The following is a 16,985-nucleotide window of genomic DNA, read 5'->3' as shown; positions in this document are numbered from 1 at the left end:
CGCTTTTCAAACTACTCATTTTTATTCAGAACTCACATTCATTGTCGGTCAGTTTCTCTGACCATGCTCAGTTTTACGCCATTCCGCTCGATCTCCGGCGCTTGTCCCGGTCAGTCCAGCTTATGCCCGAAGGCCATTCAGCGACTGGACCGTCGGAGCGGACGGGAGCCTCAATTCTCCGGCATTACGCCATCAAAGAGGCTACCCCTCAAAAGCCCCCTGGCCTGGAGCCTATCACAAAGGCTCCTCGGGGGTGTCACTTGAGGTGGCACCCTCCAGGCCGCTGGTGTGCGAACTGCCCTTCCCTGTCATGGGAAGAGCTTCCGCCATCGCTGTTCCATACACCAGAAGTCTCTGTTTTTTCCATTTCTGTTGGGAACATTTTAAGTGACTAAGATGAGCAGCCCAGCCTCCCACCCACTCCCGGCCAACCAAGAGGGGGGCAGCAGACTGTGGGGGCAGCAGGGAGAAGCGGAGGGCAGCGCTGCACACCCCAGCCTCCTGCCCCCTCCCAGCCAACCACAAGGCGTGCAGGCTGGCTGGCTGAACTGCCAGCAAGTGTGGTCAGCGCCCCAGGCTCCTGGAAGGGATGGAAAGGGGAACTGTCAGTGAGGGGGTAGGGCAAATTTGGTAGGGAGCACCGCCTGAAATGCCACCCCGTGGCTACGAGCCTGAGGCAGAGACAGATTCTCTTGCTAGAATAAACTCAGGAAAGCGTTCAGGCAAGAAGCTTGTAACTGCAGGTAGAGTACAAACATACCAGATTTACAACTTTCAGTTATAGAGGTAGAAGGGAGGAAATGTATTTCATTTATCATCCTGCCCAACCATTTGCAGCCTCAGAGAATTAAATAGTGGACAATGACTTCTGCATGTAGCATGTTAACATGTCTTTGACTAAAAACCATTTTACTAGTTCTTTGTAACTAGTGCAAAGGGATCCTGCTCAGTACCCCCAAGACAGCCCTAGTGAGAAGGATTTCTCATGTGTTGCTGCCAGTTAACTTTGAAATAGGCAGAAGCAGTACAAGAAACTCCCTGCAACTGCCTGCTCTGCCGCAGTATGAAACTCTCACTATTCCTAAATTCTCTTGCATGTATGCAAGAGAGTATACCAGCCCCAAATCTGGGAAGCCCTGTTTATCTGTGCGCCACTATATTCCATTCACTGAGCAAACCAACATTATCTTTTTGCACAATTAAGTCACAGGTACTTTTATTTTAAGATAGCACATTCTGTCCATATTTTTACATTATTCATCTTCTTGTCAGGTATAACTGCATTGCACCACAATTTGCATTTTATCAGAAATGGAAAATGACATTTGTAAACTTGGAGACTTTTTGAAGCCTAATTGGTCATGAACCCATAAAGCTGGGTACAGATTAGTTAATATTCAGCATAAGCCATAGTAAAAAAGTACAGCCTTCCAAAAGCTTTGAAAACAGTGGCTAGCAGATCATCATTTTAACAGATTAAGCACTGCATGCTTAGAAATATGCCAACATTGGTTTGGCCCCTTGTTATTTCAATTGCTTAAAGACGCAATTATTTGAAAATTCCACCAAAAACTAAAAGGTCATTTGTAGTTTGTAATATTAATGGGAGAGTCATATATACTGTACAATGTCCCTTTTTATTTCTTCATAAAAACAGTAGAACACACTTAATTCATTTTATGGATTTTAGCTATCATGGTTCTTGAAGATCAAGGTGTAATTTTGCTCTTACTAAAATGTGTCTGAACAGTCCAGGTAAGCAGGCTGACCAGCCATTTCAAAACTGTGTGATTTAATTAGTTGGAGTTGATCAAAATAAAGGCATCTGAAAATTGCAAGACAATTTGCAGTTTAATCAACAAAAACTACTACTCAAAGTCTAAAAACCATATTTTAGCCCTACCTATTTAAACAGACCTCTGCTGATATTCTAAATTATCAACTGATCTTAGTTGATTAATTGATTGCATAGATTAAACTCACAGCACTAGTTTAAACAAAATCTAGAGTTCCATCTGCATAAAGCACACAATCACTTCCTTGTTTTCAGAGGCTGTATAGTGTGGTACTTGGTTCAAATTGGAATGCAAAGCTGGCTAGACCATTAGTTTTAATAGCAACTATGTGCTTCTATATACAATCATAAAGACTGAACTGAAAATGAAAATACACAACTACAGAATCTGAACACAATGCTTCTTACACATAAAACAAAATATGCATTCTTTTTATACTGTGCTCTATGAAAGAATATTCGCATAATGATTAGCATTGATGGTGAGAATTGCTGAACACTGATCTTATGGTTTATCTTAAAGCCATGGCATGAATGCTACCTCTCTTTCCAAAGAATGCTGACACAGTGATGATAGAAGCTGTTTATGACACAGAAGTCAAAGTACACGAGAAAAAAAAAATATTTTTGGTAGTCTGTTCGCACAGCCACCAAAAATTACTGGATTAATAATCAATCCCTCTTCTGCCATGTGGTTGCCCAGTATCCTCTAAAAAATACAGAAAAACCAAAACTGCTAGTAACCCTATAACCTTTCAAATTTCTTGCATTTTTCAAGACTAATACAGGCCACATGTCCCACTATGTTAGTCCTTACTTAATTGGCTCACCAAAGGAAAATACCAGAACATTATTGGAGCATAATTGGCTCACCGCCACCAAATGAACAGGGAAATGAAAGCACAACAGGACATTATACTGACATCAAACACATTATAAAATGTTTATGTTTAATACATGTATGAATTGAAAACTTGGCCTGACCTGAATAGCCCAGGCTAGCCCAGTCTTGTCAGATCTTGGAAGCTAAGCAGGTTTGGCCCTGGTTAGTATTTGGATGGGAGACCACCAATGAAGTCCAGGGTCGTGAAACAAAGGCAGACAATGACTAACCAGCTCTGAACATCTCCTGCCTTGAAAATCCCACAGGATCACCATAAGTCAGGTATGACTTGATGGCAAAGAGAAAGAAAGAAAAATTAAGTGTTCTCTGGTGAAACACTTCAATCACCAACTCACAGCTTCAGTTAACTTTTTCTCTGTAGTGGTTAACTTTTTCAGAGTGTGAAGCTTCATTGAAAACAAGAATTCTGACAGTATGCCATGTAAACATAGCCACTGTATTTCAGTGTTCATGCTGAGGTTCCCTTTGAACTAGTCTTAAGACTTGATTTAAAAAATGCCCAGCTATTGATACATTTCCCCCTTACATATTAAACTTAGCATTTTCTTACTGCCAATGCACACTGAGACTCAGATACTGTGGCAGTTTCAGATTTTATGCCACTGAAAGAGTCTTAGTAGTAAAGTATTAAACCTCCAACTGACCCCAACTGCTTGCAGTGTTAAGGAATGGAAGTATTTGATTTTTCCTCTCCTCAGTCCTCATGTAGACTAGGCTCCTCCTACAGTTTACATGGTGTATCACAAGTATGTCTGTACTTGTACTCACAAATGACCCTCTCAGCCTTGACAGTGGAACTGTATGTGAAACAACATATGAAATGAGCTTACACGTTCTGAAATATGAGCTAGAGGTACAGAGTTTTATGGTTGCAGAGCTGGTATTTCTACTAGACCATGCCTTCATTAGACTAAATTAGAGATGTGAAGGCCCGGAAAAAAAACCAGAAAAAATTGGGGAAAAAACAGTTTTTTCCTGGTTTTTTCCTGAAGCCTTTTTTGTTTTTTTCTGAAAAATTGGAAAAATTGAAAAAAGAAAAGAAAAAAAATTGATTATGGAACATTTTATTTTAACATGATGAATAAAATATTTTAAGACAAGGTGTTCAAATATTTTCCAAATCATTTCTAATATATTTCTGTGCACTGAGGACAAGCAAGTCCTAGGTTACAAACTGAACTCTCCAATGCAAGAACAAGATGCATTTCTTCCTTTAGGAGGTGTGATTGTCAGAAGAAAATAAAAAGGTTTCAGTTTTGTTTTTGCATGTGGGTGGGTATTCTGTTTGTAATAATTGCTTGGATACACTATATTTTTAATATGCTAGTTGTGATAATTTCATGCCATGTAAAAATATCCATAGTCATATTTTATGTCCCTAAAGTAACAGAATTACTTTCAATCTAGAAAAGACAAAAGAAATGCTAATGTAGCATTTTTTTCAGTTTTTCCAAAAATATCCGTTTTTTTCCGGGGAAAAATGGGAAAAACCTGGGTTTTTTTCCGAGATTCAAAATTTCCAGAAATTTTACATCTCTAGACTAAATATATAATGATGATTCAAGTACAATATCATTTTTGTTTGACTTTATGAGGTGCGCCAAGGGCCGAAACCCAGAAAGCTTTTCTGCCATGTAAGGAAGAACTACATTACTGAAGCTTATGTTCTACTTACAGATCAAAAGAAAGTAATTGTATTCTTCTACTTAACCATTATATCCCCTAATCACTGGAAAAGGTTAATCTGAACATCTCTAGGCCACAGTGAAACAGTACAGCAGCAAGATCTCAGAAGGCACTCCACCTTGCTAATGAGCCTGTAAAGTCTTTACTATTTTCTTGCCAGGAGCAGGATCACCCCCTATCACCCCTGTAGCAAGGAATTCTTGGGGGGGGGCACTGAGAGGGAATGACGTCACAAACACAATTTTAAACATTTTATATCCTTCCTCCCTCCACCTGCCTGCCCCCCAATCATGAAAAATCAGGCTGGAGAGAGTCCGGTTCAGTGGGCCAGGAGCAGAGCAGCAAGGCAGGAGGGGATTGGGCTGCTGCCTCTCCTCTTCCTCATGGCTTTTGCAGGCTGAGCCTGCCGCTTTCCTCCTTTCCCTCCCAGCGCCCAAATGATCTTGTGCGCACTGCACTACTTGGCTCTCCAGTGCAGCTCATCAGCCACCTAGGGATCCCACTGCTGACACCCAGTCTCAGGTCTTCTTTCATGGTCGATGCAGGCAGTGGCTGGTGGCTGCCTTGGGGTCCTCCTCCTTTGGGCGCTGGAGCTGTGTAGCACCCAGGCGGATGGAGCTGCTCGGCTCTCCGGCCCAGGAAATGCTTCTGGCAGAAGCGCCGCCACCACCAGCCACCCAGAGGTAATTAAAGGAGGAGATTGGAGTGGAAACGCAGCAAATTGATAGGGAGCATGCCCCAGTGACACCCCCCCACACACACTGGCTACAGCCCTGCCCCCTACTTCTTTCCAACTTCTGGCTATGGTGCTGCTTTCACTTGAGTTTAGAATCTTTTCCTATCTAGTGCCATAACTGATAAAAAGGTTGTCCAGCTAATACATTAAGGGTCATAAAAGTAGTTTATTCTACATCAAAATCTTTCAAAAATGCACAAAGACATAAATTTGCAATGCTTGTCAGTCAGCTTTTAATATCTTACATACAAAAGTGACTCCAGTTTCTTTGAAGCTCTTCTGCATAGCTAATTTGTTTTTTCTTCTCCATTTATAAAAACATTCTTGTACAGATGTTTTTCTACACTAAACTAAATTACAAAAGAGCTTTTTGGACACTACTTTTTTAAAACAGTTCAAATGCTGATTACTTTAGGCCAAAAACAACACTTATTTTAAGTTATTTTGAGAGACATAGCAAAAGGTTTTGCCACTCTCTCTGTTGCGGAACTGGCCTGCTCTGACCTGCAGGCCTATTCTGCCCTGCCCTCCTAGGTATTTCTCCACATCTATAAAGGCTTTTCTTCCACTCTCGGGTCGCTCACTGCCACCTGACCATTGTACGGAATTACCCAGTGGGAGGGTCAGGACTCCCAGCTTACCTTTTAAGCTCTGAGGCCTCGTCTCTGTGTCTCCCACTGCCCAGCGTCTAGTCACCATGGAGACAGTTTACTGCCTTGCACACCCATGGAGGAATGGCCACTTGCAAACTGCCTGCCTTCCCCCTGGTGCTCTCTTTAAAATAGTGCTTCCAAGATTGTGGAGGTCTATGTGGTACGGAAAACCACTCCCCAGCATCCAAAGTTATAAAATATTTATTCAAAAGAAAATGTTTACAAATGTATTTTTAGCTCAGCACCAAATTGAGCAAGGGATTCTAAAATAAATAGGTGAAGTACAAATCTGCTGTCCCTTTCTCTATACATGCCCTATCATATGTTAAAATAGGACAGGCCCCTTTTGCCTAGGATGTTACAGATCCCTATAGAGTTCCATTACTTTGAAGCTTGTGCCAGCTCTTGAGGTGAGCACATAGTCAGTGGCTGCCTCATCAGAGGAGAGGTCTGTGTGCGCTCATGGATGCAGCACCCAGGAAAAAGAGCCCTCCTTCCTGCTGCAAGGAGATTTTATCATGTCTGTTCCTCCACCCACTGACCAGTTCACTCCATGTCAAAGAGGCATTTCCAGGAGATCTCCAGGAAACTCTTTCCATTCCTCCATTCCTCCAAAACTCTGTTCCCTACTTGAAGGAAGAGGGATATCTGGACCCACTCATTATCTCTCTGGCTACTTCTATTAGAATTTGTAAGAGGGTGAGCTAAGCTACATCTGGGAAGAAATGGAACTGACTCCTCCCCTTGCCTGTTCTCTGCCCAGAAGGGGGGAAAAAAACTTTTAAAATGTACAGGAAAGGTTTTTGCTCCTCTCAAACCACCTAGGCGAAAATGCATTTCTTTATACTCTCCCATTCCCCAAGCTTATTTTTACCTTCTCCAGTCTTTCGAAGTATTCCCGGAGGAATCCCATAGGTCTCTCAGGTCGCACTGTACATAGCTGGACGATGCAATCCTTCAGGAGTGGCTGGATATTATGTTTTTGAACATAGTGCTCACATTCACGAAGGCTACGCTCCTCTTCACTGGTGTTGCTGGCAGAAGCCGCCATTGTTGTCTGAAAGGAAGACACATTTGAACAGTACTCCAAGATATGCCCAGCTGTGTTGCTGTTACATATTAATGCTGTCAGCAACTAGTCACTAATTTATCTACAGGGATAACTAATTAGCAGCAATGGAAACATATGGTGACAAAAGAGGAGGTACCTAGTTCACGTGCTCACTCTCTGGGCCAGAAGTACTTGAGAAAAACATTGTAACAGAAAGAAGTGAAGACCTAGGTGTGGCTCTTCACTAGGAATATCACCAGTTGCACTCAAAACCATATGCTACTAGCATAATATAGTCAAGGCAAAAAATACCAATATCTTAATCCCAACCCCAGGGCAGAAATTTACCAGTAGATAAATGTCACAGTTCACTAATAAAAATAGTAATTTTTCTTCATAAATGGATAACAGAAATTAAGTTCTATGCAAGCCAGTCATTCAACACACATTTAAAACAATATTCTCCAAAATTAGAAGCAAGGCAACTACTCAACACTTACTTGAAGGGGAAATAACAGCAACAACTACAGGTATGCACAGAATTTCAAGGAGAGGATGTTGATCCCAGTATCACCTTTCAAGAAGGAAGGAAGTAAGAAAGTGAATAACAAACTCCCAAGTGTTACTGGCCTATTAATACATGTCTTCCTAAGTGACAGATTTAGAGACACTGCATGGCAGTATACTTGTGATAACAAACTTGTGCATCTGATTTCTGTTCCTGAGGGTTATACAAGGGCTAAAGATAATGCTGCATTGCCGCAGTTCCAAACACACTGCACTGTTAACTGCAAACCCCGCAAAAAGTCTAAAGATTATAGTACACCTGTTTCTAGTCAAATACAAGTAGTTGTTGTATTTATATTAGGATGCCTTAGAAGTTCTACAGTCGGTCCTTTCATTTTCACAACCTGCATAACAAATGTCAATAATAAATGCCTTAATTAACAATCAAAAAGTTATTCTGTGACTCCATGACAGCCTGCAAATTAGTCCATGAAAAAAGTATCATGCTGTTGATAGACAACATCAGGCAACAGTGCTCAAACACAACAAAATAGCACTTAAACGACAGTATGCTCAGTTCTGTGTAACACGACATTTAGTAGAATAAAACAAGGCATCAAAGTTCATTCATTTTAATGACAACATAAAGTATCACCTTTGACAGTGCTCTGGTTTTGCAACAAGATTCCCTCAGAAACTGGGAATGACAATTTGGTGACAAGGTTTATGTAATCCCAATATAAAAGACACACAGCTTCAAATCATTTTGCAGAAGCACATTTGCAGGGGTTCCAGCACTACCACACAATGATGTGAGGGATGGAAATAGAGCATGGCACTTCTAAGACTGGTTCTGTCCAAGACTTCTGGGTCAGTGCCAGTGTTCCCTCTAAGCTGAGTTAGTGTGAGCTAGCTCACAGTTTTTAAGCCTCCAGCTCACATGTTTTCGTCTTGGCTCAGGAAGGATGGCTCCAGAGCAAACTAATTTATGCAGCAGTCAAATCGCTCACTCACAACTGTAATGCCAGTAGCTCACAAAGTAGAATTTTTGCTCACAAGACTCCACAACTTAGAGGGAGCATTGGTCAGTGCACAGTTAAATAAAGAAAGGATGTGAGGGGGTTACTTTTCTCACTGAAGGAAAACTGATGTGCCTAAAATAACCCCTCCCATCTTGCATAAGAGTTTTAAACAGCAAATCAATTAACAACACCCTGATAGTAATAAGAAAATATAGCTAAAACATCTTGGGGGGGAAATCAGAATTTCTACAGAAAAAAGTCCTAACTTCTTTCTGAAATATTAGGTGTAATTAACACAGTGCCTTTGTATCTGAAGATTGGCAGTTCTAACCTGGAGCATTCCTGAACCATTTATAATAGTTACCTTTTTGTACCTTCTATAAAAAGTCTAAATAACCTTCATAATGCTAGAAGGCAGCTAAATTAAGCTGTGGCTCATTTCCCCAGGACAGATAAACAACTGTTCAAGAGTTCAGCAATTCTGGGCTGCTATGAACTACTTCTACTATGATGACAAAACTTTCCCAGATTAAGAACTGTGCATTTCTGAATAAAAATTATCTTGTGTGAAAAGTTGTGAAAACTAAAAAAGGTGAATGCAACATAAATACATTTAAAACAGAAGTAGTACCTGAAGCTTAGTTTAAGGTACTTCTGAATTGTTTTGGCTCCACTTCTCTCTCTTCCTCTGAGATGGATACAGATCTAACATATTTTCTGTCTTGGCAAACGAGCCCTAAATTAAGGAGCCCACCCCTATCCCATCTTTTGTTCACTCAACCCAACATTACTCAGGACAAAAAGTCCACTGTTTAAAAGGGGGCCTTCCTCCCAACGATTCTACAGGTCTTTTGCGAGCAGTCAGCGTTAGGCACAGTTTTCTGTCCTCCTAACTTAGAACCAAGGCTCACAGCACCGGGCCACAGGCCACTCATCCCCCCACGGGCTGGGCCTCCCCCATACAGCCCCTTTCTTTCAACCTATACAGCGTCATCCCCACCACCACCACCACCACCACCACCATGATCTCTTCAAGTTTCCCTGCACTACCTACAGCTTCAATACCCAAACGCTGCCGTTGTTTGGCTGAAAGGGAAACACCCCCTCCCCCGCCTGATCTCTCTCTCTCTCTCCTACCACCCCTATCTCCAACCGCGAGGAGCCTCCCCCAGCCCCCTGCCCCGCCGACGTGCCATCCAGAAAGCGTTCCACCTGTGAGGATCCCCTGCCTCCGGCTGCACCGGTCCCCGCCCTCCCTCCACTCCCCCAAGGCAATCCGAAAGCGTTCCACCTGTGAGGCTCCCTCGCCTCCGGCTGCACCGGTCCCCGCCCTCCACTCCCTCAAGGCATCCCACCGGGACACTCCCGGATTCCCCCTCCCCGTAACGTTCTTTTACCTCACACCGTGGCGGCGATTTCCCCCACCCTCACGGAGGCCTCGGCCGCCTTCCTCGAGGCCGCCGTCCTCCTCAGGTGCGCGCCTCTGTGCCCACACGCCCCTCCGCCCGCTGGGAACCAGGGCCCAACTTGGACTTACCTCAGGCTCCAAGCCGCAACTCCCTGCCCTGGGCCTCTCCTCGCCCCCCCTCCCCCTGTCCCGAGTTGTGGCGGCCTCCTCCTGAGCAATCGCTCGCACCGGAAACCCAGCTCCCTCCGCCAATCGCCACCCGGCCTGACGTCAATGAGCCTCGCTCTCACTCGGCAAACGGTCACCGCGGCAACCTTAAAGGGGACGCACTACCTTATCTCGCCGTCTTCTCTCCGCTCGCGGTCCACAAGGGGGCGGGGGACAGACGGAAGAGACAGACAGACCCTCCCTCCTTCGTGCCAGCACGACCTCTCCCTTTAACACATCCGCTGACGTCAGGCTTGGCGAGAAGGCGCTGTCGCCGTGTCTCTTTTTCTTCCTCCTTGCCTCTCCTGCCCAGAACGCTGCAGCAAAGCGGGTGATTCCCTTAAAGCAGATTAAAGTGGAGTATGCAGAAGAGCAGCAGATAGAGAGGGAACTACCACATTGTCTTCAGGAGCCTAGCCCTGCCAGCAGCTGCAGTTATTCCGGGTTAATTCTCACGAAGTTATAAGGGCGTGGCTTCTTTTTAGTGCTCCTTAATTCTCACGAAGTTATAAGGGCGTGGCTTCTTTTTAGTGCTCCTTAATTCTCACGAAGTTATGAGGGCGTGGCTTCTTTTTAGTGCTCCTTTGCTCATATTTCTTGCACCAGAACCTGGTTTACGCTCCATCGTGCGCATTTGGGATGCCTTCTTCAAACATAAAACGTTGCATGGGAATGGGACCCACTTCTTTGCCTGTGTTTTGAATATCCCTTTTGTTTTAGTTTTTAAACAGTAATCACTATTTATAGGGCGGGGGAGGGGCACGTGCCCATACATCAACCGCTGGAACCAAAGGTTGCATATATTTTTACCGTATTTATCCTGTATAGTACGCACACCGTTTGAAAGGCAACCGGAGCAGAGGCAGGGAAGGCCGAAATCTTAAACACAATTATTGAGGATATTTCCGTAGAGGTAGCAGTGTGAGCTGCGTGGCACTCGCTACTGGGAGGCTCTTCTTGGAGGGCAGAGAGATTGGGAACATCTTTGCCGGCCGGGTGGTGGGGAAGCTGCCGCAGCAGGCCGTCCGGCTGGTAAAGAAATCGTAGCTGAGGCTGCCCCAAAATATAAGTAAGAGAAGGGGCTGGGCAGCGAGGCAAAGCAGCTGGGGGGGGGGGTAGGTAGAACAGCCATGTGCCAGGGAGAAGAAAGGGGGAGGGGGACGAGAGAGCAGAGGACTAAGCAGAGACCAGTGGAGGAATTTTCCCAGGAGTTTCTCACCAGCCCCTGCTTGTATATTCTAATAGTCAACCAGGTCAAGTATAGTTAAATCCTTATATTGGAGCCCAGAACGGACAAGATGGATCATTCAACAAACCTGAAAATCGCACCAGGTTTGCAGAAAAATGTGATTTTTTTAAAAAAGGGGGGTTATAAAAGAACAAAATTATGAAAGGACTGCCTGTAGCTTTAATAAATGGATGCTCTCAGTGGCTGTTGTTAGGCCATCACAACAATTATGGAAACATTTCTGTCAGTAAAAAGCAGGGGCGGGGCCTTTCCCAGTATTAAGTATTGAGAAGGAGGCAGCTCTTTTCACAACAACATGCTTCTTTATTGAACTTCCGAACCAAAGACACAGACTCAACAGGAACCTATTTATACTTGTAAAAACCACATCTACCTTAAACAACAACCGATACCAAGTAGGCAGCTAGAATCCTTTATTTGCATGAACTATATACAAAGAAACTGTTAACAGTGCAGCTATTGGGTAATAAGCAACAAACATGATTGGCTGTTACCAGCAATACAACCAATAGTCTTGAAGGCCTTTGGAGCCTTCCCTCAGACCCAAGCTCCATCAGTACATACCACCCAGTGCTGTTTTGGCCTGTGAGAGAGGACTTATTGGGGCCAGGCCTGGTGGCTGTCACTAAACAACTTCCCAAGACCCCACTTGCATGACTCACCCGGCCTGGCCGTTTGCTGCTGTTCAATAGCAGCCACCCTATGAAAGCCAGTGTGATGCTGCTTCAGACTATTGTCCAGGTTCAAAACACCAGTCTGCCATGGAAGCTCATGGCAGGAAGCTGTTCAGGGTGGTGAGAACCAGGGAGCATTGTGAGGCAGTGGCTTACTCCAAAGGGATCTGTCGAGGATGGGCAAGTGGGCGTCAACGTGGCCAAGTGCAAAGTGATGCACATTGGAGCTAAAAAGACTAACTATAAATACACATTGATGGGGTCCAAACTGGCAGAGACTGACCAAGAGAGGGATCTTGGTGTCGTAGTAGATAACTCAATGAAAATGTCTAGACAGTGTGCGACTGCAATAAAAAAGGCCAACACTATGCTGGGGATTATTAGGAAGGGAACTGAAAACAAATCAGCCACTATCATAATGCCCCTGTATAAATCAATGGTGCAACCTCATTTGGAGTACTGTGTACAGTTCTGGTCACCACACCTCAAAAACGATATAGCATTGGGGAAAGTGCAGAAAAGGGCAACTAGAATGATAAAAGGGTTGGTACGCTTTCCCTATGAAGAAAGGTTAAAGCAATTGGGGCTCTTTAGCTTGGAGAAATGATGGCTGAGGGGTGACATGATCGATTACAAGTGGAGACCCGCAAGAAACTTACGGATGGTTATCTCATTCATCACACTTTTGCTTCCTCTCCTCACACCCTACTTCTCTCACACTATTTCTCCCCTCTGCCCCCCTTTTCTTACTGCGTATTTCTCCTCCATGCATGTGACTTCCTCTCTCTTTCTGACCTGTCATCTTTCTCTTTGTTTTTCTGCCTCCCCACTTCATCACTCTTTCTCTCTCTTTCTGCCCCCACCCCACAGACCACAGAGATTAGATCTCCTGGAGAAAATGGATGCTTTTGAGGATGGACTCTATGATATTGTACGCCACTGAGGTCCCTGTCCTCCCCAGGCTCCATCCCTAAATCTCCAGGAGTTTTCCAAATTAGATCTAGTAGCAACCCTACCTCCCCATCCCCCACTGGTGGCCAGGGGGACCTGACAACCCTAAGATAAACCCATCAACCAAGCCAATAATGGAGCAAGGCAAGACCAGCCAGGATGCATCCTCCTAACAAGGTCATTCTCTTCAGCAGTCCATGTTTATCCTCTTCCTTTAGTTCCACCCATCCCCATAGTTTTGTCTGTGCAGCCAGATCTTGCAAAGGCTAAATACAATGAAGCCACAAGAACAAAATGACACCATGGAGAGCACAAATTACTCACACTCAAGTGCTGCTTAAAGGCATATATCTCAAAGTACAATTAATGAGAAAATTGTACATAGAAATTGAAATGTAAATCCTTTAGTATGATCCACATATACTTATTAAAGCATTATGGCTTTAAGACAAATTACACACAAATTATACACAAAGAAACCTCCCTAGAGAAAGACCAACAGGCTATGTGCAATCCTTGAAAACGGCTCTTATCTTCTTACTGCTTCTTATTTTCCAAGCTTTCATTTTTAAAATTTATTTTATTTTTATTTACATTTGATTTATATACCGCTCCTAACCCCGAAGGGTCTCTGAGCGGTTTACATAGGGGTTCCAAATTCAGTTTTAACTTACCTAAGGCCACATAGTACATAGGGGGCGGGGCTTCCTACCAGCGCCCAGGCAGGAGGGTTAGCCGATCTTGTTGGCTTCTTCCATTGGCCTCGAGTGTCGAATTCTCCGGTGCCCTGGAGCAGGTCTTCCAGTCGGCGACCTGGTCTGCAGGTCTGCAGAGAGGCCAAGAAAACTGACTGAGGTCACTTGATGGCCGTGGATGTTTCGTTAGTCTTCTTCAGAGTCAGTGTATTCTTATGGAACCACAAAGTTTACATATTTTACATGCCTTATCCCACATGAGCTTAATTGCATTCCTTTTGGCACAAAGGGGAGTTAATATTTCCCCATGATCTCTCAAAGTAGTGACAGGATGCTCCCCCCTCTTTACACGCATGATAATAAAATGTTAATCTGCTTTAGTGGTTATAAATGAGGAACAGAAGGTAGAATTTAACTTAGTTTAGCAAATGGTATGGGGGGGGGTGTCTGGAGATAACCTGAGCGAGGATATGCCAATTCCCTTCATTTTTGGCCCTGGAACTCACACAGTCATCCTGAAGCTGGTGGTAAATTGTGAGATTCCTAGTATTCTGATAAGTTATGCCTACCACAAACTGACAGGTGGAGGGACGTGCAGATTCTTTCATTAATTTAGATTTTATTTATTTTTATTTATATCCTGCCCTCCCTCCCTGAGCAGGCTCAGGGCGATGCAGCTCCCCTTTTCAGACCCCACCCCATGTGTGCTCCAGGGCCTTCACCCAGTCTGGGTGCCAGGGCTTGGGGGCTCAAGCCTGCCAGACTTAGGAAACAATGCACTCTGTCTGGGAAGAGCACCTTCCTCCTTTCTTCCCTGCCACTGAGTTGCCAGGATTCTGTTCCATCACCATAACTGTCAGAATATCTCTTGCCAGTTGCCACCCTGCCTTTCATTCATCACAGGTATGCATAAACCAGAACCTTGAAAAACCCAGTGGTCAGTTCATATGAAAGCTGTATTCACATATAAAATACATGTGTCCAGGGGTCATTTCGTGCGGGAGCACACAGGAGCGGAGCTCCGGCAGTAAGGAGCCAAGGGGGTGGGCACATGCAACAAGTCCCGCCCCCTGCTCCCAGCAGCCCTTAGTCGGGCCACGAGGAGCATGAAGCAGCCAGGTAAGTTGCAGAGCCCCGATCCCCCGGCCTGCCTTCAGGTACAAGCCCTCCCTCCTATGTGAGGGCAGATCTGCGCGTCCCCCCCATAGCTAGCAATCCAAAACAGTCCAGTGGCACCTTTAAGACCAAGTTTTATTCAGGTACAAGCTCTCCATCCTCTGTGAGGTCAGATCTGCACGTTCCCCCCCCCCAATAGCTAGCAATCCAAAACAGTCCAGTGGAGCCTGAGCGGTGGGTGTTGCCTTCTGACACACTTCCGATGATGTCAGGGGGTGTGGCATATGCAAATAAGTTATGCTAACAAGTTATTCTAATGAGCTCCTGCACCTCTTTTTCTACAAAATGACCCCTGCATGTGTCACATCTTTTCAGACAATAAGGCTACTGCATGTATTAGATCTATCCACATATGCCTTCCAGAGCATATGGATGTAATCTCTGAAAGGGGCTGTACACTTTTGGATTCTAGGAGTGCAGTCCAAAACTGAGTTTCACCATTCCATGGATTTCAATGGACTTAGAAGAGAGTAACTGCTTACAACTGCCCTCTTATTGTTCCATACACTCTTCACTATGCACTCTGACTTGTGTAATGTGTACTTCTACCACCTTCCCCTAATATCCTACAGGCACAGGGAGAGCTAAGGGAAGCCTGGAGAAGTTTCTGCCTCCTCTGCCAAATGATTCAGCAGGGGAAGGAAGAATAGTTTGGGCTCATGTGGGTTTACACACATGGTTGCACTGAAAGGTGAGCTGAGGAAGTGGGTATTAATGTCATTGCCTCTGTAATGCAAAAGGTCTGTGGCTATTTTAGAAAACTTTCTGGTGTCAGAACATTTATTTTTCTTAACAGGATAATGGATATGTACTGAAATGGCCACACATTGCCACAATAACTTCATGTAACACTGTGTGAAGCAAACCTATGCTGCCTTTGATCAACAGTTTATTCAGGCTGGGAGATAGTTTCCACTACAGGTGGTGACTATATCAGAGGAAGTGGGGGGGACATACCAGTAACAGATATTTATGGAAACTCTATCAGCACAGGAAGGTTTTTATTAGCTTTAGCTGACCGGCATTCTGAGGCATGAGGGTTTATATGTTTTCAAAACAAAGTTATTTGTTTATAACATTTGTATTGTACTTTTTTCCAGATTTACTCACTCATTTAAAAAGATAAAATACATAATTTAAAAGTTCTATCATATAAATCAATATTAAAAGTAGAACATAAAACCAATCTCATTATACTCAGACCATTCGGTCCCATTTTCCCCACTAACTAAAGGACTTATGAAGAATTTCCCAGGCCCATCATTACAGGGACATGTGGGGGCAATGCAACATTTTTAAAAATGCCACACTCCCTCTGAATTCCCAGTTTTTGTTTTCAAAGTATTTAGCCTTTTTCATTGAAGAGTATAAGGGGAAATGTGAAAGCAGTTTCTGTCCACATTGTCTGAGAAGAAATGCAGGAGGAGAAGTTGCAAGATAGGTAGCACTAATCAGTTAGCCCCTTTTTGGCCAAATTAATTCTCACCTGGTGTGTCCCATCACCTTTTCTTTCCTTGAGGTCTTTATTTCTTTCTGTCCTCCTTAATGTCTCACAATAAGTGAGAACAATGAGGAGAAAACTGGAGTTGCCTTCTCTATTTGTAGTGGGAAATTTACCTCAGAAGTAGGTTGGGCCATAGGAGATGGGGAGGAGTTGAAAAATTAGTTCCCAGTTTCTCACAACCCAGTACCTGGTTTCATCACTAATTGCAAACCATCTTGTTGTAACTTGGTTATGTGAAGGAATGTAGGCCTCTGAGCATGTACAGAATGCTTTTTACTCACTAATGAATAGCCACTGTCAAGCTTCTGTCCTAACCTCCCCCAAAGTCTACGATTAGGACTAAATGAATGAAGAGGCATACTTGCTCAGGCACGTTGAAACTCCAGAAGCCTTCATAACAGAAAAAGAAGTACTTCACTGCAGAAGACCAAATGGCTGAGAGAGTATAATGCATAGGCAATTCTAAATCCAATCACTTCCCATACTGATAAATTTGCCTTCCTAACAAATAATTTTAAAGTATTTTATATATATGTGGTGGGATGAAAACAGTGGTAGGAACCAGTCAGGGCATCTTCACAATCTTCTCTGTATGTGGTAGTCATGTTGTAGATGCTAAAGATAGCGGCTAGACAAAATACTTGTGTCATAATAGGTGATTTTAACTACCCATACATTATTGGGTCAATATGTGTTCAAGTCGGGAAAAAGAAATTGAGTTTCTAGACACTCTTAATGACTGTGCTATGGAACAGATGGGCACAGAA

General features: G+C 43.9%; 1 protein-coding gene across 2 annotated transcripts in view; it reads right to left on the bottom strand.

The window, feature by feature from the left end:
• The window catches only part of PRKAR1A (protein kinase, cAMP-dependent, regulatory subunit type I alpha), a 33,546-nt gene extending 23,555 nt beyond the window's left edge, over window positions 1-9,991 (bottom strand). Inside the window, exons 1-3 of one of the 2 annotated variants that reach the window (XM_015408858.1) lie at window positions 9,892-9,991; window positions 7,326-7,399; window positions 6,649-6,831 (exon numbers count right to left, since the gene is read on the bottom strand). In XM_015408858.1, coding sequence (XP_015264344.1) covers window positions 6,649-6,825 — 177 coding nt within the window. In that variant the 5' untranslated portion in view covers window positions 6,826-6,831; window positions 7,326-7,399; window positions 9,892-9,991. Of the gene's footprint in view, window positions 1-6,648; window positions 6,832-7,325; window positions 7,400-9,751; window positions 9,824-9,891 lie in introns of those variants that run through there. The other variant, XM_015408859.1, reaches the window with a different exon arrangement.
• Between the last annotated feature and the right edge of the window lie 6,994 nt (window positions 9,992-16,985).

Source organism: Gekko japonicus, unplaced genomic scaffold (genome assembly GCF_001447785.1).
Source record: "Gekko japonicus isolate JY-2015 unplaced genomic scaffold, Gekko_japonicus_V1.1 scaffold4568, whole genome shotgun sequence".
In the NCBI taxonomy this organism is placed as follows: Eukaryota; Metazoa; Chordata; class Lepidosauria; order Squamata; family Gekkonidae; genus Gekko; species Gekko japonicus.
The sequence above is the reverse complement of the archived record's forward strand: the minus strand, read 5'-3'. Positions and strand labels throughout refer to the sequence as shown.